A 21,934-nucleotide genomic window follows, 5' to 3' on the forward strand; every position below is an offset into this window, starting at 1 on the left:
TGTATTCTATTGAAATTAATGTTCTTTCTTTTTTTTGTTTGTTTGGTTTTGTTTATTTTTTGAGACAAGGTTTCTGTGTGTAACAGCCCTAGCTGTCCTGGAACTCTTTTTTAGATTAAGCTGGCCTCAAACTCACAGAGATCCACTTGCCTCTGCCTCTCAAATGCTGGGATTAAAGGCATGTGGCACCATGCCCAACAAAATTCTTTCTTAAAATAAGATTCTAAGTAGAAAAATAAAAGTATTAAAGACAGCTGGGCAGTAATGGAGCATGCCTTTAATACCAGCACTCAGGAGGCAGAGACAGGTGGATCTCTGAGTTCAAGGCCAGACTAGTCTACAGAGCAAGTTCCAGGATAGCCAGGACTACACAGAGAAACCCAGTCTTGGGTTGTATGTTTTTGTTTTTGTTTTTGTTTTTCTTGATGGTAGATCTATTCAAAGAATTTTTATTTGCATTTCTTTGCAACGGATTTTGGGAAGCCAATATTTGGATTAGAAAGAGTTAAGTCTAGTGTAGAAAAATTTGGGGGTGAGTTAACAGTCTCAGGGTATAGCCCATGCTGTCCTGAAATTCAAAACTCGGTTAGTCTGCCTCACTGCCCCAAGTGCTGAATGTACAAGGTGTACTCACGACATTTGCCTGAGAACATCATATTTATGATTCTTAAACAGTTATAAGCATTTGTATTTTAACCTTCTGAATTTATAGTAAGACCTCTCTTGTCTGTCTATACACTATTCTAATTATCCTCAAATAACATTTAATTCATTTTTAAATTATGTTTAGATGGGATGTTTTGTGGGTATGACATTAGAAAAGTTATTAAATTAATTAAAAATTATGTACTGAGGGGATTGGAGAGATGGCTTAGCAGTTAAGAGCACTTGTTGCTCTTGTAGACGTCCTGGGTTCAATTCCCAGCACTTACATGTGGCTTACAACTGTCTGTAACTCCAGTTCCTGGGAATCTGATGCCCTCTTCTGATCTCCTCAGGCACCAGCACACATGAGGTGCACATAAATACATGGAGGCAAAACACTGATACAGATCAAATAAGTAAATATGTAAAACCCCAAAGTTTATGGACTGAAGAAAACTTCAGCGGGCGGTGGCGGTGCACGCCTTTAATCCCAGCACTCAGGAGACAGAGCCAGGCGAATCTCTGAGAGTTCGAGGCCAGCCTGGCCTACAGAGCGAGATCCAGGACAGGCACCAAAACTACACAGAGAAACCCTGTCTCGAAAAACCAAAAAAAAAAAAAAAAAAAAAAAAAAAAAAAAAAAAAAGAAAAAGAAAAGAAAAAAGAAAGGAAACTTCATAAGAGGACTGAGGAAAAAAGTTTAGTCAGCAAAACCCTTGCCATGCTATCATGAAAACTTGAGTTCAATTCCCAGAACCCACAGTTAAAAAAAAAAAGCCATGCATAGTACTGTAATCCCAGCACTGGGGTGGCAGAGACAGGAGGATCGCTAGGGCTTCCCGGCTTGCCAGCTTAGCCCAGTTAATAAGTTCAAAGCCAACCCAAGACCCTGTGCCAAAGAAGAGGTGAAAGGTGTCCTGAGGAGCAAACAGTGCCCACGGTTGACCTCTGCACTTCACACATATGCCCACAGGTAGAATGTACGTGTGTGGTGTGTGTGTGTGTGTGTGTGTGTGTGTGTGTGAGAGAGAGAGAGAGAGAGAGAGAGAGAGAGAGAGAGAGAGAGAGAGAGAGAGAGAGAGAGACACGAGTGCATGCAGACAGGTCTTCATGCAGTGTGTGTCCTACACCTCTTGGGCTTGAACTCAGACCTTGCAGTTGTCCTTTGTCCCTTCGCGCTGCAGACCACCGTGTTCGGAAGCTAGAGGCTCTCACTGTGTCCACTCCACTTTGTTGTTCCTGGTGGCGTCACACCAGGAGTGTTCCAGTCACCTCCCAAGTGGCCCCTGCTTCTGTTCTGGTGTCCCTCAGTGTATTCTCAGCACAGCCGCCATTTCCTCACCACATTTGAAGTGTGAAGGAGATATGTCTTGGCTCAAAGCACTCCAGTGGCTTCCTATGTGCTTGGAAAGTCAAAGTCATTGTTGAGCTCAGCGAAGTTGTGTGTGTTCTATTACTGCCTCACCTTGTTGATTTCTTCTGTGTTGTGCAGTTTCAAAAGAACACTGGCCCACCTTTCTCAGCTCTGAAGGCTTATTCTAAATGTTTCTGTAAATGCCCTGTCATGTTTTGTTTATTCTCTACTCTATAGTTTTTTATTGCAAAGAACCTTGTATGTTTGAATCTCCTCATAGATGTTAGCTTCCCAAAACTTAATCAGGTTTTTGAATATTAGATATGAATCTACATTTCACAGTATGGAATCTGACCCATTCTTGAGTCTCAATATTTTTTACTGCTTTCTCAGATAGTAAACAATTAATAAATGATTAGTTATAACTTATCATTTTCACTCAAATACTGCTGAGATAATTTTAAACATATATACAGTCTGTCACCTCCTGTTTTCATTTCCATGAGCACATTTCACAATCCTAAGGCTCACTGTTACCCTGCCCTTTTCTGTCTTTCCGAGACAGCCTTGCTGTGACATCAGCCTCCTGGGTCCTGGAATCATTCTGGTGTACACCACCACACCCAGCCAGTTCATCTCTCTACATAGTTTCTAGCCTTATATTCCGTTTATTTTGATGCACATGTAAGATTTCTCTACTTACTTCTGTCCCCACAGTCTTTGTATATCGTTCTTTGTTTTTACTTTTTGTTTGGTGGTTTTTGAGACAGGTTCTCATTACATAACCCAGGCTGGCCTGCAACTCATTCTGTATCACAGGCTGGCCTTAAACTTGAAGCAGTCCTCCTGCCTCAGCCTCCCATATGCTGGGATTACAGGAATGTGCCACCACTCTTAGCTTCATACAGATTTCTCTACCACCTCATCTGCTGAAAAGAAGGCCTTCCTATCTATAACTAGTCTCTAGTTATCTCATGCTCTTCAAAAGTGTTATCTCCTCATTCTACTCACTTCAGTTATTTCAAAAAATAATATATGTCCCACTCTAATTTTCTGAAGTCTTATGAAAGTGTCCTCTATCCTTGTTTCAAGTATCTTCCATCAGATTGTCAAGTGGAGAGGGTAGAGATACAATCTACAGAGGAACTTTCTCCAGGCCACTGGTTCCACTTCGTGGAAATGAAATTTTGTGGAATCTCAAAATTCACTGACTTTTTGTAGTTTAATGTGGCATTCTGGCTCTAGTTTAAAAGTCCGAAGTATCATAAAGATATTCGAGAACAGACCGAAGAAATAGCTCAGTTGGTAGAGGGCACTGTGCAGACACGAGGACCTGAGTTTGAGCTCCAGAACCCGTGTTTATGAAGAAAATAGCCGAGCATTATGGCATGCTTGTAAGCTCAGGAGCGAGGAGGCAGGGACAGACAGATGGATCCCCGAGGCCTACTGGTTTGTGAGCCTAGTAGAATCAGCAAGTTCCAGGCCAACTGAGAGAACTTCAGACAGACAGAGCAAGTAGCCAGTGTCCTACCCAAGGTTAACTGCTAGCCTCTGCACCCCCTGCACTCCCTCATCCCCACAAATCCACACACAGGAGGAAGAGGAGGAGGAGGAGGAAGCCGTCATCCTCTTCAGTTGTAGCAGAATACCTAAGTAAATTCTTTAATTAAAAACTGTTAGCTTGTAATGCTAGCACAGGCCTGGAGTGCTAGCACTCAGGAACTGGAGGCGGGAGGAGCTCCAGTTCTGGGCCAGCCTGGGTGACATAACAAGTACCTGTCTCAAAAAAGAATTCATTAAAACATCAAAGTGAAAACATTTCAATACCAGTCTCTGCAACTCATTTCTCAACTTCGGGAAGGTCACCTGACGTTAGCAACCCCAGACAGGATGCCTGATAACTTTGCAAGGTTCTCTTGACTGTCAGATGGGAGAATTTGGTAAGTTCTCTGATGAACTCCACAACTCAAGAGAATGTGTACATTCTTTAATCAGACTCTCACTTTCCTGTTTCTGGTTCCTAGGATAGCTCACTGAATTGTGTGTCTGTGCCTCCTCTCCCCCCGTTATGTTTCTAGATTAACAAAAGCAGTGGTATTGTGGAAGCATCACGGATCATGAATTTATACCAGTTTATTCAGCTTTATAAAGACATCACAAGTCAAGCTGCTGGAGTGTTGGCTCAGAGCTCCACCTCTGAAGAACCTGATGGGAACCCATCCTCTGTAACCTCGTGTCAGGCTAGTCTGTGGATGGGCAGGTATGTGTACCAGGTAACACAGTTCCAGTGACTAGGCAAAGTGCTGAGATCACAGTGACATCTCCCTAGTGCTCTGGGATACCTCAGTCCTGTTGCCTGTACCTGTGTTACAGCCCAGGTCAGCATGAGGTTATCCTGTCCTTCATTCGTTTCACCGTCCCAGATTAAGGTGGTTTACAGCAGGAAGTGTGTCTGTCAGCTCACTCTCCAGGAACCCACTCTCTGTTTCTTGCATTTAATGACATTAACGACTAGTGCCTCCCGTTAATAGGTTTTTAGGCACTCAAAGCCATTTATAAAATTAGGTCCAAGAAACTGGCAAAATTGTTTCAGAAATTATCTAATTGGAAGTTAAATTTTTCAGTGTTGTCTCCAGGTCTTGGCAGTCCACTCAGGAGAGAACAAGCAGTTGCATGCGTATTGACATTGCATTAGCAGCAGGAGATGACGTCAGCGGAGCCTGCTGTGATGGCGCCTGTTTGTCAGGCCTCGTAGATTACTGTGCTTTCCTTCCTCCATGCTTTTGCTGTTGCAGGCTCCCACTGCTACTGCTTGATGTGACATATTTAAATTTGTAAAGGCCTCATTGGAAAAAGACTTCTGTGTTTCCAGGCATGTTGATAGCCTGTCTTACTGGGGACACTGGGAGATGGCATGATCTGCAGTGACTGTGTCCTGCAGAATGTGTTTGACAGGAGTTTTGTAGCTAAAGTTTTCCTGCCTGGCCCACAGTCAGGACAAATCTCTATCACCTGCCAGTCCCACAGCCATTTAGACCCGACTAAGTAAACACAGAGACTTATATTGGTTACAAACTGTATGGCCGTGGCAGGCTTCTTGCTAACTGTTCTTACAGCTTAAATTAATCCATTTCCATTAATCTATACCTTGCCACATGGCTCGTGGCTTACCGGCATCTTCACATGTTGTTTCTCATCATGGCGGCTGGCAGTGTGTCTCTCACCCAGCTTCCTGTTCTCTCAATTTTCCTCTCTGTTAGTCCCGCCTATACTTCCTGCCTGGCCACTGACCAATCAGTGATTTATTCATTGACCAATCAGCAACACATTTGACATACAGACCATCCCACAGCACTTCCCCTTTTCTTTTCTTAAAAAGGAAGGTTTTAACCCAGCTAGCTCAGTCGGTAGAGCATGAGACTCTTAATCTCAGGGTCGTGGGTTCGAGCCCCACGTTGGGCGCCAAATGTAGATGTAACCAACCATCTTATTAAATAAGAAACACAGAGCCGATTCAGAGAAGAAAGCCAAGAGGTCAGAGCTAAGAGCCTCACCCTTCCTGATTCAGGGATCCTCTTCAGCCAAGAGAGCTCTCCGAAAGGGAACTACTTCCTGTGTGTATGTCTTTATATACTCTAGCTGTTCTGCCTTCTCATTGGTTGTAAACCCAAACATGTGACTGCCTCGTCACTGCCTGTATGTACCGCCCTCCAGGTCCTTAAAGGCGTGCGCCACCGCCGCCACGCACTTGCTATGGCTCTAATAGCTCTGACCCCCAGGCAACTTTATTTATTAACATACAATTAAAATCACATTTCAGTACAAGTAAAATACCACCACAGAGTTTCTCTTTTATTGCTTTATTCACAGTTGCATTTTTCTCCATTCTGAGTGTTTTGAAAGCTGAAAGTGGTTTTTACACACTGAGCAACTGAAAAGCAAGTGGCACTTCTCTTCCTGTTGGGGCCATCTTCAGAAAGACAGTGAAAGGGTTACTCTTATAGGCAGAGCAGTGCCAGTTGGTTAGGGAAGCCCCACTGGCTTCATGTGTTGTGGGCTGCTGGTGGTACCCTGGTACCCAGGTCATAGAAAAGGACTTTGCAAGGAGAAGGGGAGCATAGGGACCTTCTGCAGTCCTCAGACGCTTCACCTCAGACACATAGTTCTGTTAATGGCTAGTGTTTGTTGAATCCTTGCAGTTCATTCAGTCCTAACAGTTGCTCCACAGGAATACAGTTGGCAGATGAGGAAGCGGGGGTTAGAGAACAGGTGTGTGACTAGAGATTGATTGACAGAGCTAGGACTCACGTTTAGCCCATTGCAGCTCAGTGGTTTGGAAGAGGAGCTGGAGATTGTCCAACTCTGAGGTGCTCCAATGCCATTGATCCTTGGCAACTGCTCTATCTGTGCTCTACAATATCAAGACTGCACCATATTTCACCAAATGGAAACCAGTTTGTACTTAGAAGTTGCATTACCACTTGCCCCCACAGCTTTATGAGACTCAGTGCAGCAGAGAAGCAATCCTCTTCTCATGCATATAGCTTCACTTACCAGGAAGGTTTTCTTTTTGTCCTCTGTTCTCAGAGTAGTCTCAGTCTGGCCCTCCCTCTGCAGGCAGCACATCGAAGGCCCTAGAACCAACTTACCTGTGTTCAAACCTGAACTCTCTTTCCTCAGTTTCCTCATCTTTTGAAAGAGGTTGAGAGCAATAGCATCTGCCCCAGAGGACTGGAGAGAGTTAGGGGAGTTAATCGATGGGATACACATAGTGCCTGGCACATAACGGCAGTATGTTTGGGTGCCTTACCTGTCACTGGTATTATTAACTTATAGAGTGCCCTGCTTGAGTGCACCAGCCATGCATGGCCTCTGAAATTCCACCAAACAAGTCTGATCCCTTCTGTCCTTCAAATGTTGAAAACTAGTCAAATTCCCACTGAGCCTTGTTCTCCAGAATAAGTGTCTCCAGCCTGTTTCCTGGGTTCTTCCTGCACCGGCTGTCCTGTGTGATCCTCATCTGTCAGTGTGCCTCTCAGGGTCTGTGGCAGGAAGGGGTACCCTTTCAGCTCCAGGTGGTCGGATAGAGCAAGGTTCCTTCCTTCTGCTCATTGCTACCAGGAAGGAAGCAGGAAGCGGCATGGAGTAGCTTCCACTGGCAGTCTGTCCCGTTTTCTCAGGTTACAGTGCTATTCTTTGTAATGGCTTTCTGCTCCTGACTCTGATGCTTCCCTGTCAGGACACCCCGTCACTGTAGAGTCTACTGTGTTCTCAGCTGCTGACACCCTCAGGTGAAGATTGGAAGCTCATTAGCAGAAATGCTAAGTCATGTGGATCCGGTGTATTTCTTCCCTAATGTATTTGCTATCCCCAAAAGATGTTCGTTTTGGTCTGATGTTCCCTTTGCACGTCAGTCATGCTGTCTTTATACTGTGGATGTTTACTGGTGCTTTTTAAGGCAGTGGAACAGAGTAGGAAGTGTATGGACAGAGACTGTCATTGTTCCAGCTCCGTTTTCACACTCAGGGTGAAGCAGCTGACTGATGAGGAGGAGTGTTGTATCTGCATGGACGGCCGGGCTGACCTCATCCTGCCCTGTGCTCACAGCTTCTGTCAGAAGTGTATTGATAAATGGTAAGTTATCCTCTGCCCTTGGAGAGCAGAGGTCAGCTGGGACTGTGAATAAACAACTGGAAATACAAATACTTCAGTGCTAACCACGAGAGCTTCGCTCTTTAGTACTCTGAGTTTTATGGTATGCTACCCACTAGTTCAAGTATTTTTTATACCTATTGCTTGTGAAGTGTGGAGATGTGACTTGGTTTTGACACTGTAAAAATCTTTTTTTTTTTTTGGGTTTTTTTTTTTGTTTTGTTTTTGGAGACAGGGTTTCTCTGTATAGCCCTGGCTGTCCTGGAACTCCCATTTGTAGACCAGGCTGGCCTTGAACTCAGAGATCCGCCTGTCTCTGCCTCCCGAGTGCTAGGATTAAAGGTGTGCTCCACCACTGCCTGGCCAGACACTATAAGAATCTTGATGCCTGGCTTGAATCTAGAATTACTTTGCCTTTTTCAGTACCCCCCCCCCCCCCCATAATTCTCTATCTATGTGTAGAGGAACAAATTCTCAGCTGTATGATCTGGAGAGCTATTTGGTCAACTAATTAAAGTCATTTGCTTACAAGGTAATGGAGCATTTAGGAGAATTTATCATTGACATGCAATAAGCTACATGTATCTGAAGTATAATCTGATATGCTTTAATTTATGTGCATACTTATGAAAGCTGTCACAACAAGATGAGGAGCAAATCTGTCACTCCCCAGAATCACCTGTAGCCTGATTCTTAAGCAGCTGTTAAATGCTTTCATTTTCTGAAAATACTTTGGATTTGTTAGACTTTTTAAAGTGGTACCATACAGTGTTCTCTCTGCTGTCTAGGTTCTTTCATTCCATGTAATCATCTTGAGATTTAACCATGTTGTAGGTACAGATAAGTTCTAAATAAAAGCTTCTGTGTATGTTTGTGGACAAGTATTTTTTATGGACATGTATTTTGACTTTTTCTTGGGTAGCTACCTCAAGTGGCTAGATCATATATAACAGATATTTCTCACGAAATTGCAAACTCAGTCTCAAACTTTAAAAAAGGTTTTTGGGTTTTTTGTTTGTCTTTTGAGACAAGATCTTATAGTGTATAGCCCAGGCATGCCTCAATTGGAACTTGTGGCAATCCTCCTGCCTCAGCCTCCCAACTCTGGAATTATAGATGTGTGCCACCACACCCGGCTCCTTCTTACCTTTTTTTGTGCCCTCTCCAGTACCACATAGAAGTTTCCACTGTCTTTGGCCATACTAACCAGCATTGTAATCAGGCCTGGGGTAGTTCTCTGTGGCTCTCACTTACATCCCTTACTGACTGCTAAGTTGCTGTCTGTGCATCTTAGGTGATGGTCTGTTCAAGTCTTTGCCCATTTCATTATTGGAAGTTTTGCTTCTATCCTGTGACTTGCACATATTTCTCCCCCTCTGTGGCTTGTCTTTTTTCTCTTGAGAATGTCTCTGAAGGAGAAGGTTTTTGTTTTCGTGAAGCTGAATTTCAATTTGTGACAGACACTGACCCCATCTATGAAATCTTTTTCTGCCTCAAGAGCATAGATGTTATTAATGTTCTACAAGTTTAGGGTTTCATATTTAAGTCTGTGCTCCATTTTTAGTTTGCTGAAAGACTGTGTTTACTAAATTGGCTTTGAACCTTTTTTGAAATTAGTTGTTCAAGTAAAAATCAGTTCTGGACTGTTCCGTCCACTGATATAGTCCTGCTTCCTTGCTTTACAAATCTCTCCTTTCCAAGGTCATGTGGACTGGTTCAGGGCTTTGGTGCTTTAGTAGGAAGTATAGAATTAGTGTATCAGGCTACACAGAAGAGCCTGCAGAGACCTTGATTGATACCATGTTGACCCCATCAGTTTGGGACAGTGGCTTCCTAATGTTTAGGTAGGCCTCTGATTTCTGCAGGCGGTTTTATAGTGCTCAGTGTTGCAGATCTCAGACAGATTTGTCTTTGGGTGTTTTACAGTTTTGTGCTGTCCTAACTAGTTTTTGTTGGTTGCTAGTATATAAGAAGACAATAGTCATTTCACATTCATCTTGTATCCTGACATCTTATTAAATCCACTTAGTATTTTTGGGAACCTTCTTCTGCAGATTCTTTTTTTTTTTTTTTTTTTTTTTTGGTTTTTCGAGACAGGGTTTCTCTGTGTAGCTTTGCGCCTGTCCTGGAACTCACTCTGTAGCCCAGGCTGGCCTCGAACTCACAGAGATCCGCCTGGCTCTGCCTCCCGAGTGCTGGGATTAAAGGTGTGCGCCACCACCGCCCAGCCTTCTGCAGATTCTATTGAATGTCTTGATGATTCTATTAAACATCTAAACATAGTCTTTCAAAGATACCTTTTCTGATACAAAATTCTAGACCAAGAGTGTTTTTCCTCCCAGACTTCCGTGTTGGGCTCCACCTTATCACTTTGCTTTGTGTTCCTGGGACACTGTCTCCTTACTGTTCCCCTCTGGGCAGTGTGCCTTCCTTTCTCTTCAGCCTGGTGCCAGTCTATCTTCTCACTGGTTTTAAGCCGTGTGAGTAGGAGGTGCCTGTTGTCAGCCCCGCCCCAACCCACCCAAGGTTTCTTGTGCTTGTGTTTGTTGATAGTGTAGGTTGATGGTATTGTTGACATTGGAAAATTTTGAGCCATTGTTTTCTCAGATCTCTTATATCCCCCTTTCCACTCTCCTCCTGTGAGCTCCATTACCGTGTGTTAGACCCCCTGAACTTGTACCTCGTTTGGACAGTCCCTGTGTTGTGTTTTAATGTTTGTTTCCCGTGTAGACTCCAGCCCTCACTTCTCTGTCCATTGAATATCGTGGCTCTCTAGTACTTTGACTATGTGGTTATAGTTACAGCTTCTCGTTATCTGCTAGTTCTAATGAGTTCTGCATTGATTTTATTGTTTTTTCTCTTCATTGTGTCTTAACAATATTTTCAGTTGCTTATCTGCCTTCTAGTGTTTTTTAAGTACCAGATATGAATTTTACCTTTCTCATTAGTGAATATTTTTTATTTTATTATTTATTTATTTATTTATTTATTTATTTATTTATTTATTTATTTATTTATTTATTTTGGGGGCGGTTTCGAGACAATGTTTCTCTGTATAGCTTTGCGCCTTTCCTGGATCTCGCTCTGTAGACCAGGCTGGCCTCAAACTCACAAAGATCCTCCTGGCTCTGCCTCCCAAGTGCTGGGATTAAAGGCATGTGCCACCACCGCCCAGCTGAATATTTTTTGTTAATGTTAATATTAAAGCTTTGTTTTGGAATAGATTTACTTACTTAGAAGCACTTTGACCCTTTGGAATCCTGCTTTTGCAGTTTGTTAGCAGAACTAGAGCAAAGTTTAGTTTCCTGTTACTTAGGCCCACTGATGTGGCACAATCCCTCAGAGTACTCTACTCAGTGCTCCAAGAGTTAGAAGGGTCCAGTCTGGCCCTGGGAGCACGACCCTGTGCGCTCTGAGGCCTTTGCATACACCCCTCAAATCGGAGCCTCCTGGTGTTTGCTCGTGTGCTCACACTGATGTGGTCCGTTGTTCAGTGAAGGGCCTGCTGTCTCTTGCACTCCCTCTGTGTGGCTCTGCTGTATAGTGCTCTGCCCTGTGAACTCTAGCTGCCTTGCCTCAACTGTTTCTTCAGTAGCCTGCCAGGCCTCCAAGGTCCCCTACTTCCTTTTCTGAGTCCTGGAAACTCACAGGGCAGCTGGCCTGCAAGCTGGCTAACTCTGCTTCTCACCTCTTGGAAGTCACACTTTGTCTATGTCCAGTGGTTTATATGAAACTGCATCTAACACCCTTCCTTTGGACATTGTGTCCTGTGTGTTAGTTGTTTTAAGTGGGACGATGTCTTAGTTAGGGTTTCTGTTGCTGTGGAGACACCATAATGACAGCAACTCTTACAAAGGGAAACCATTTAATTCTATTTTCAGAGGCTTAGTCCATTATCATCATGGTGAGACATGATGGTGTGCAGGCAGACATGGTGCTGGCTACATCTTGATCAGAAGGCAACAGGAAGTGGACACTGGGTGTGGCTTGAGCATATATGAGACCTCAAGCCACCCCCAAGTGACACAATTCCTCCAACAAGGCCATACCCACTCCAACAAAGCCACACCTCCTAATAGTGCCACTCCATTTGGGGGTCATTTTCTTTCAAACTGCCATAGAAAATAAGGCAGGTTTCTGCTGTCCAGAAGCAGAAATTGACTTTTTAAATTGTGATGTTTTATGTACAGAAAAGTGAGAGCCCCAAATCAACCAAAAAATGTATGCCAACTCCAAATTTCACATCTAGTTTTTGGAGTAAGCTTCTCAGCTTTTGTACAAAAGCAAAAGAGCAATTGATGAACTGGTTGTTTTGGCCCCAGATTTCACTGCGAGAAGAGAAAAACATTGCCTCTGTTCTTTCATAATATATGTCTAGCTCAACTATGGTACTTAAGTTTCCAAAGTAGTATTTGATAAGAGAAATTCCTTTGAAAAACATAATCTTAAGTAACCATATATGTATTCTGTATCAGAAAAATATATGTGTTATCTCTTGTTTTAAAACCTCAAATGTTCTGTCTTTGTACAATTTCCTAAAGTTTTCTTGGTTTTGAACCAAAGGATATTTTATCAGACCTTTAATTGTAATTAACTTGTCAAAAGTCTTATTTTTCTGTATGTGGTAGTGCATGCCTTTAATCCCAGCACTTGGGAGGCAGAGTCAGACAGATCTCTGTGAGTTCAAGGCCAGCCTGGTTCACGTAGCAAGTTCTGTGTCAGCCAGGGCTGCATAGAGACTCTATCTCTGAAAAAAAAAAAGACCTTATTATTTCAGAATAATAATTAGTAATACTCTTTGCTGCCACTGGCCAAACAGGAGTCCCAAGGCACAGTGGCTTCCACTTAAGTAAAAATAAATATTTAAACTTTACACTTTGACCAACTCTCCCACTGGTAAGAGGTAGCTTCCTCTTAGGACACATAAGGAATTTTATTATAAAGGAAAATTTACTCAGATACAGGCATAAGAATTAACCAAAAAAAAAAAAAAAAAAAAAAAAAGCCGGGTGGTGGTGGCGGCGGCGGCGGCGGCGGCGGCGGCGGCGGCGGCGGCGGCGGCGCCGCACACCTTTAATCCCAGCATTCGGGAGGTAGAGCCAGGCGGATCTCTGTGAGTTTGAGGCCAGCCTGGGCTACCAAGTGAGTCCCAGGAAAGGCACAAAGCTACAAAGCTACACAGAGAAACCCTGTCTCGAAAAACCAAAAAAAAAAAAAAAAGAATTAAAGATCCTGACTGATGGTCGCAAACAAGATGGGGGACTAGGTGTCTTTCTACTGGAGCTTAGTTGTATATGGTCCAGCATATCCATGCGGTACGTGCCTTTAACAGAGTGAACTGAAGTCCAGGTGTGTGGTGGGTGCTGCATTCCCAGCACTGAGCACACTGACAGCAGGAGGATGACAAGGCTTGGCTGGCCTAGGTGGCTGTATAGCAAGTCTGTCTCAAATGAACAAACAAAGAATAAAATAATATGTGCTGGTACATGATGGTTTCTAGGATATGTGGATCGGAGTACAAGGTCAGTGAGACATGTACGTACTTCCTTGTTTCCTACAAGCTGAGGTTTTAATCCATCCCTAGTAACATATGTAGACAACTGGGGAAGAGAAATACAGGTTGGCATGAAGAGAAATAGTAATTCTTCACTGTGTACTTTTATGTTGTTTGCATTTTTTAAAGCCGCATACTTTTCAAACAAACCTGTTTTTTAGAAGAAGAAAGAAAACAAACTTGTTTTGCTTGGACTTCCCTAACAGGAGTGATCGACACAGGAACTGCCCCATTTGTCGCCTACAGATGACTGGAGCAAACGAATCGTGGGTGGTATCAGATGCACCCACTGAAGATGACATGGCTAACTATATTCTTAATATGGCTGATGAGGCAGGCCAGCCCCACAGGCCCTGAGTGGGGAAGACTCTTGTTATTGTGAACTCCAGATACACTGTGGTCGTAGAGGAGGAGTGGAGGGGTGTGTTGCACACAGGAAGATCAGTTTTCCCACCCTCTTATTTTTGCTATTCTGATGATATGTCCCCTTCTGAAATAAACTCCCATGTCTTCCATGTAGGGTGGGCTACACTTTGCTGCTGTTTGGCCAGGTCCCCACTGTCCACCTGTTCTTGGTTGCTCTTGAGCCCTTTGCTCCAGATAAGCAGCAATACTTGACACTACTGCTTTTCAGGGACGGAGTGTTCTGTGTCTCTTTAGCTAGGTTTACAATATAGAGTGTTCAAAGTTGTAGCCATCCGAGATAAATGACTGAAACAAAGGTCTCAGTGGGAGTTGCTTCTGCCGGGACCTGAGGAGCGTGCACTCCGCCCCCTTGTGGTTCATTCTGGATCCTTTAATACCAGGGCCCAATTGCTTCCTGATGGTCTATGTAACTTCAGCAGTGGGTTCTGGGACTACTTTTTATCAATGCCGTGCTGCAGCACTCGTAGAAGGACTCCGAGGTTGGGACTTCGTCTTGCAAATGGACTCCACTGGAAGAATCTTTGTGGCTGTTCTCCGGACTTGGGGAGGTGTTCATAGTGCCCATGTGGCTTGGCTTTTCAGAAGGAAATCTTTTTTTATCACAGACACACTTTTATATTTCCAGGTTACACTGAGTCATCCAGTCCTGAGCTAGAGTGTTTATTTTAGAGAAAGACACTGTTCAGAGGCTTCCGTTTCCTCAATTCTCTTAGATTAAAAGAAAAGGAAGATCAGATGAAGCTTTTCACTGCACATTTGTAAACCCCTGAAATCCAGAGAGCAATTGCCTTTCTTCCTGTTTCTCTGAACTCCTTTGAAGTCTGAAGAGAGTATGGTAATAGGAGTACAGCCCTCAGCCAATCTCGGCCATGGCTAATGAAGTAAGAACATTGATGTTAACAGTTCAGCCTATAATAAAACTAGTGCATGAAGTCAAGTCACCTTTAAGAAATTTTAGCATTCATAGAAATTTTCTCACTGATTAATTGCAAATGTTCCTATTTTCCTAAGTACAAAGGTACATGATTAAAGTTGCTGCTTATTGATTTTTTGATTAAAATCTTAATGAGCATGCAAATAAACTCCCTTTCAAAGAAAAAGACCTGACTTGATTCTGCCCCCCAAGTACTGAAGACTTCAGTTGTCTCCCGACTGTCACGACATGACAGCGAAGGACCAATGGCTGAGGAGTTCTTCCGGGTGTGGAGGCCGGTGCAGTGCTGGCCTCTGTCCTGTCCTGGCTGTGTGATGCTTTCCCAGCCCGAGACAGCCTTATCTGCTGTAGGCTCCTGTTGGGAAACAGACTGTATTTGTGGTTTTCAAACCCTAGCAGTGAGACTTCCAGTAAAATGTGAGAGTCCATATGCACTGAGTGTATGCACACATGCTACCACAGTTATACAGAAGCTGCATTTTATTAATATGGGGTCCTTTTCATCAACTTCGTACAGTGTGGTCACCATTAAGTCAGTGTAGGAAAACATTACAATGATTGGTGAGACAGTTTCATTAGAATTTAGTAAGTAACAAATTTGTGTAATGAGAAGCTTTTGTTTTGTAAAAATAATATTTCAGGGCTGGGAGTGTAGCCCAGTTGGTAGAGAGTTTGCCTAGCATATGTGAAGCCCTGCGCTCCATTCCAGCACTGCATAAAAACAAACAGTCGTAGTGTACCTGGAACCCCAGCACTTGAGAGGGGGAAGCAGGAAGATGAGAAGTTCAAGGACATCCTCATCTACACAGTGAATTCAAGGCCAGTCTGGGCTACATTGAGACCCTATTTCAAAAAATTGTGGGTGGAGGCTGGAGCAATGGTCCAGTGGTTAAGAGCAATTGCTGTTCTTGCAGAGGACCAGAGTTCAATTCCCAGCACCTACGTTTGTGGTTCACAACAGCCTGTAATTCTAGCTCCAGGGGATCCAGTACCCTCTTCGGACCTTCTAGGGCACCTGCATACATGTCACACACACACACACACCCCAAAAATAAATCTTTAAGACATTTTAAAATTTGTATTTGCAGATGTTTCAACTTCCTCTGTTGATTCTCAAGTGCTCTGTGGAACATTTTTAAAACCTTGAGATAAGTGACCCTCTGAGATATTTTCCAGCCTTAAAAATCGAAATTGTCCTTTTGTATTAGTCTTGCTGGGTTTAATTCAAATTGCCTAACTGAAAAATGTTTCTGAAAATGAAGAACATAGCTTTATGGGTTTGGTATCTTTTCAGCAATAGACAAAGCTTTGATTCCCCAGAATCCTTCACATTTGAAGGAATTAAACGGTGAATCCAGTGACTTGATATTGTCCACAGCCCTTTCCTTACAGTCTGAGCTCCAAGATACGAACTGATCCACTGTGAGATGCCAGTGTCTCCCCTCACCTCATCAAGTAAATGAGCAAAGGTCTTTGCCCATCTTTCTTCAGCTGTGGATGGTAGGTAGGGCCTGCCTGCTGTAGTATCCGATCATAAAGTTGTCGCTTTGTCTCATGAGTATATACACACCTTTTCTACTCTGTACAGCTTTGTCTTTTTAAAATAATACTGAATGCACTTATCATAGTAGAGAATCGTGTGCCTTCTGCGATGTGTGTACTGCCTCCTGCTCTGGGGAACCTTTGTAATTTGGACTGTTAGTGCTCTGCTTACTCAGTAACTGGGTTGACTCGGATGCTGTAGGCACTGGATTTCAGAAGATGAGTTTGGCTGTGTACTGCTGTAAAGACTGAGGGCAGCGGAAGCTGTTTTATTCTTAGGAGAACTGATGCAATGTGCAATAAGTAAACCTTGCAAGTGAACATTAGCTAATGACAGACTTTTGCTTATGTATTTCACATCCTTATGTACTAAATATTTATATTTATTAGAAGACTTTTATATTGTGCTCTGGGGATTGTGTTTGCGTGCTGTTTTGAGATGATTTCCTTATATTAATATATATCTGGGTAATAAGGCTGCTTGGAAACCTTTTGGTTCCCTGATTTTTAACACTGGGAAGTTGGGTTCATTAAAAGATAGTATGAATAATTTGCATTTGTGGTGTTGGGAGTTTCCTTGCTTTGGGGGTATTTCTCAACTGAAGCTTCCTTTGTCAGCTCACACCCACATTGATGAGGGACAAGACAATGGCAGTGTAAACAGTGTGTGACTTTGCTTGCCTTTTCTACCCTACTACCCCATTAGACTGAGTAGAGGATTGAGCATTGCACCCCAGCAGTTCTGTGCTTCCCATGTAGGAGGGTGTCAGTAGAGAACTGCCTTGAGTCTCACTGCCCACAAGGAAAGCAGGAGGTAGCAGCTTAGAGGAGAGTTCACTGGTGCCTGACATCCATCCTGTGGAGAAGTACACACTGCTCTCAAAAGCACAAAGCCTCCTCAAATACACTTTGATAAATACGCCACTCTATAGGCCTAGCTCTTCACTGTCTTCTACTTTACAGAATATCCCCTATAGGTAAGAAGCCCAGAGGCTGCTGGTCTGTGCTGTGTGTCCCTTTTTTATCGGCATTATGGTTATTCCAACAGTCATGGAGCAGACACAGAACAGCACATGCAGCACAACCAGTTACCTTCATTTGTGTTGAAGAGCCGGAGAACGATGACCCCACCCCTCAGCAAGCAGTAACTACTGAGGAAGCGAGACACGCTCTCAAACCTGCTTTCATTCAAGACAAAGTGAGCAGGTTGACCAAGGGGCTGGTTTTGAGCAGCATAACTTAAATAAGATATAAGGCAACCATCTGCCCTTAGGAATTGGCCGGAGCACTGTCTGGAACCTGTCCCTTTAGAAACCTGGGTCCACATACACTTGCCTTTGCTTCCAAACTAAAACAAACAAGCAGGGATTCACCCTCAGCCCCCAAGAGACTCAGTGAACTACAGGATGTAATAAAACATAATGTGTTAGAGAAACCAGAGCCTGGAAGCTCTCAGGCTGTGTAAGACTGCACATGCTGGCAAACAGACTAACAGAATATTCAGGAAAAGAACTCGAGGTGGGGTTCTGCTGGTGTCCTGTGGGCAGGCAGAAGCTGGCAAAGATGCCAGATAACCACTGCAAGGTCTGAGCTTCGGCTCTCAAATTCTGGGTTTTCCTTGTGAATGCCCTCCACTTCTCACAGCTTTTCACTCTGCCCCATCTTAAAACAATAAACATTTGCTCTATTGAGTCACAGTCCTAAGAGACTTTATTTGTAGTTTTTTTAGAAAAGTATTTGATACAATGAAAAATCTGTACAATACTTGCTATGTTTGGGCAAATGTATACAAATGGAGGCTTTTCAAAAATAATCCCTCAGATAATGACAGGCTTTCATTCAGTTTCATAATCAGCCATGTGAGATAGTAGATTTGCCTAGTAAGAGGATGGCATGGTTCCATAAGCTGCAGTGACCACTGGGAGAACAACAGAGTCACAGGATGAGATACTCTACAATCAAATAAGCATCTTCCAGGTAAAATTAGGTTCATCTAGCAGTGATTCAGAAGGACTTCTACCTTGTGAATAGGAAGGTCTTTGAACATTGTTGAGTATTCTGCACACACAGATGCCAAAAGAGAAAGTCAGTCAGTTATTTCATATGCATTTATTGAGCACCTACTGTGTTCTAGGCACTAGTAACAAAGATGAGTAGTCTGATAAAGTTTAACTCCACATTGATCTTAAAAACTTTCTACCTGGTCCCTGGGACCTTGATAGCTTCTGAAGAAATCTGTGTTTTAAAATAAAATGCACCATGTTAAAGTGATTTTTAAAAAAAATCTAACATTTGTGAATCCTAAAGAAAGAGAGGGAGAAAGACTGGATCAGGGACCTGGTTCTAGTCCTGTGTGTCCTTAAGAGTGTTTCACTGCCCTGGGCCGACTCCTGGGGGAAGGTGGTAACAGCTGCAATCATAGGCTATTAGAAGCAAAAGGAACAGAGGCCCTGTGCTTTTCAGAGGCCTTCATTAAGAGGACAATATGATGTTAACAGCCCCAGAACCTCACCCTGTGTCTTCCCCAGCCCTGGAGTGCTCCATGAAATGGATTCACAGCCCACGATTTGAGATGACTCATTGAGTCCTGGATGAGGAAAATTAACACACAACAGGAGCGGGTGGTATCAGTGGATGTACTATGCTTCCTAACGAGGTAGGGAGGAGGGGCTAAACAGGTGAAGAAACGCATTTTAAAATGCACAAATCAACAAGGGAGCCTCACATTTTCTCTCAAAGTAGCCCCTTTATGAAAGGGGGCTTTGAAGGGGGTTTAAGGCAGCCAGCCATCAGATGCTGAAATGGGAACTACTCCACAGGGCCTGCTGAGAGGAGTGTGGCAGACACTGTGTGTCACTTGGTATTCAGCCTTGCAAAGTCCCAGCCCCAACCATGAAAGCACTGGCAATCCCAAGAGAAACGTGGAAAATCAGGAACAAGTAGACACAAGTGCCAGCTCCCAGCTCCCCCACCAGAGCTGGCCAGCATCTGGCTCAGAATGGGCATGTTGATAAAGTGCAACCCAAATCAGGAATTTGAGATTTCTTCAGAGGCAGCCTTGTCACAGACAGAAGCCCTCGTTTGAGATCTTGGCCACCATTCGCCCCAGCAGACTTGAAATTAAACCAAAAGGTGAAAGTGTGTGTGGAACACTGGGCCTATTTGGTCAGGGCTGTGATCTCCTCGGACTTCATGGCATCGGACAGGAAGCTGAGCTCATTGCACAGGGTCTCGTAGCGGAACGCCATCCGGATCTGCGCGACATTTGTCTTGCGGATATCATTGCCCTCCGGTCCTTCTTTGTAATAATTCTGACCCAAAAACTTCTGCTTTTCCTGCAGGCCAAGAGAAAGTGAAGTGAGACCAGATTCATGTCTGTATCCACACAGACAGCTTTGACGTGAGCCCCAGCATACAGGCTAGTGTCCCTAAAGCCGATCCTCCACGGGGACATCTTCCTCCCATGGGACTCCAAATCTGACCACTTGGCCATTCCCTCCATTGTTGTGAGAGAGGAGAGAGAATTAGGGAACCGACGGGCCTACCCTGGGTGGTAAAGGACTGGCCTGAGAGGTGACGTGGGCAGGCAGTCATGTGTTCCTAGAGAGGCCAGATCCCAGAACAACTCACACAGCACTTAGGCCTTTAACTGTCATCTCCCCTGAGACCCTGTAAGACCGCCTCTTCCTGTTCAAATGACATCCCCTGAGCAGATGCCCCGGTTCTCAATGTTGGCTCCACAGCCGATTCTTACGGCAGCCATACAAAGGTCCTGAGTCTCGTGTGTGCGCTCAGGGCCTGCTCTTGCCAGGACTATTTTAGGGCCTGGCAACTTAACATGGAACGAGCCTCTGCCCTCAACTTCCATTCGGAAGGGAAACTGAAAAACACATGAGGAAACGCATGGCACAGTGTCTGCAGTGCCGCATGCTATGGAGAAAAATAGGTTAAGGGGAAGGAGGAGGGCAGGTCTGAGATAGATGAGGGGCAGCCGTGATGGCCCCCAAGGTTTCTGCTGGGGCCTGAATGTCAGTGCTCCTGAGACCTGGCTTGCTCAGCTTGTCTCCTATCCCAGGGCCTGGCAGGCACCTGTGCACAGAATTCTGTGTGCTCCTTTGTGAAGGGGGAAGGGCAGACAAGCCCATCCCAGTCACCTGATGCGAGAGGCCGCTCTGCAGCACGCTGTTCCTGGCGATCTCACACAGATCACATGTGCTCAGCTTCCACACTTGGGCTGCGATGGCGTACTCCTCCATGAGTGCTTCCTAGACCCCGCCCCAGAGCACACAGGTTAGATGAGAGAGACCACCCTTCAGCCTTGGAACACAAAAAGCGCTCTCCCATGGCTTTCCTTTACCCGCTCGCACTGGGATCATCAAACAAGCTCACACCTCAAACTCCAAGCCCCTGAGATCTGTTTCTGTGAAACTGTGGGTCACCAAATGGAGATCAAGCAAGGAGACTTCTAGATTTGTTTGCTCACCAGCACTGGGGATCTAATGTGTCAGAAAGCTGGGGTCCTGCTCTTCCTTGACAGTCCTTGATAAAAGGGAGGCGGACTGGAGAGATGGCTCAGAGGTTAAGAGCACTGACTGCTCTTCCAGAGGTCCTGAGTTCAATTCCCAGCAACCACATGGTGGCTCACAACCATCTGTAATGGGATCTGGTGCCCTCTTCTGGTGTGCAGACATACATACAAACAGAACACTGTATACATACTAAATAAATAAATCTTTAAAAAATAAAAATATAAATAAATAAAAAATAAAAGGGAGGCTCCTTAGGTAAACGTAGGAGCTTTCATGCAAATGACACGCAAGGATCTGTGAGTGCGGCAGCTCCCCAAAGCCGTAGCCTCTGAGATTGACTAACCAAGTGACAGAGGCTTTGACAGAAAAACAGAAGGGAGCCGAGGGAACCCTAACTGGCAGCAGCTTGTTCAAGCAGCTCAACTAGTTAACTGTTGCAGTGTAATTAACTGTTACAGTGTAACTAGTAGTTTGGTTCCAGGGCCTCATATGACCACCTGGAGCTGAGTTGTAGTCAAGGTCTAGATTACTTAAGCTGTTGGCCCTTTACTGGCTCTTACACAAGGCCGACGGCCTGCCTCAAAAGTTCAGCACTCCTGTAGTCAGGCACAACTTTAATTATTTGTATTTTATGTGCATTGATGTTTTGCCCATGTGTGAAGGTGTCTGTGTGAGGGTGTCGGATCCCCTGGAACAGGAGTTAGCCTTGAGCTGCCACGTGGGTGCTGGGAATTGAACCCTGGTCCTCTGGAAGAACAGCCAGTGCTCATTACTTGCTGAGGCATCTCTCCAGCCACCCACTCTCCCCAGTCAGGCACATTTTTAGTGTCTGCTCTTAGTGTTGTTTTGTTGTTGTTGTTGTTTGTTTGGTTTTTGTTTTTCGAGACAGGGTTTCTGTGGGTAACAATCCTGGCTCTCCTGGAACTCTTTATGTAGACAAGGCTGGCTTCGAACTCAGAGATCTGCCTGCCTCTGCTTCCAGAGTGCTAGGATTAAAGGGGTGCACCACCATGGCTGGCTAGCTTTGCTTTTTATTTAACATACTATTTTTATAAAAATGTTCAAAAATAAAAGTTAAAATGAGAAAAATGTAACATTAAATAAGAACAAGAAAGACTCCCTCCAAGTGGGGAGATGATGCAATCCCTAAGGGGCTGAGCTTAGCCAAAGCCCTGCCTTATCTTCTGGCTGGGAACTATCTGCCATCCATCACCAGCCCTTTCTTTAACTCCAGATCGCCTCCAGCTGAGGGGCTAAACTGTGGTTACAAAGACCTCTGGGACTCAGAGACCTTTTGC

The 21,934-nt window shown here is 44.3% G+C and overlaps 2 protein-coding genes and 1 non-coding gene across 8 annotated transcripts in view; 2 read left to right on the forward strand and 1 right to left on the reverse strand.

The window, feature by feature from the left end:
* Positions 1-16,663, forward strand: part of Rnf141 (ring finger protein 141) — a 32,148-nt gene extending 15,485 nt beyond the window's left edge. For both annotated transcript variants that reach the window (XM_052714689.1, XM_052714688.1), the window contains exons 4-6: positions 4,078-4,259; positions 7,526-7,633; positions 13,412-16,663. In XM_052714689.1, the coding sequence (XP_052570649.1) occupies positions 4,078-4,259; positions 7,526-7,633; positions 13,412-13,562 (441 nt within the window). In that variant the 3' untranslated portion in view covers positions 13,563-16,663. The remainder of the gene's footprint in view (positions 1-4,077; positions 4,260-7,525; positions 7,634-13,411) is intronic.
* On the forward strand, positions 5,389-5,461 carry Trnak-cuu (transfer RNA lysine (anticodon CUU)). Its single transcript has one exon. It is a non-coding gene; the product is annotated as a tRNA-Lys (tRNA).
* A 1,136-nt stretch (positions 16,664-17,799) lies between the features above and the next one.
* Ampd3 (adenosine monophosphate deaminase 3) overlaps positions 17,800-21,934 on the reverse strand; it is a 49,004-nt gene continuing 44,869 nt past the window's right edge. For all 5 annotated transcript variants that reach the window (XM_052714683.1, XM_052714685.1, XM_052714681.1 and 2 more), the window contains exons 14-15: positions 20,262-20,372; positions 17,800-19,442 (exon numbers count right to left, since the gene is read on the reverse strand). In XM_052714683.1, the coding sequence (XP_052570643.1) occupies positions 19,266-19,442; positions 20,262-20,372 (288 nt within the window). In that variant the 3' untranslated portion in view covers positions 17,800-19,265. The remainder of the gene's footprint in view (positions 19,443-20,261; positions 20,373-21,934) is intronic.

The sequence above is a fragment of the Peromyscus californicus genome, unplaced genomic scaffold (assembly GCF_007827085.1).
Source record: "Peromyscus californicus insignis strain IS unplaced genomic scaffold, ASM782708v3 Scaffold_4__1_contigs__length_199733344, whole genome shotgun sequence".
Classification (NCBI taxonomy): Eukaryota; Metazoa; Chordata; class Mammalia; order Rodentia; family Cricetidae; genus Peromyscus; species Peromyscus californicus.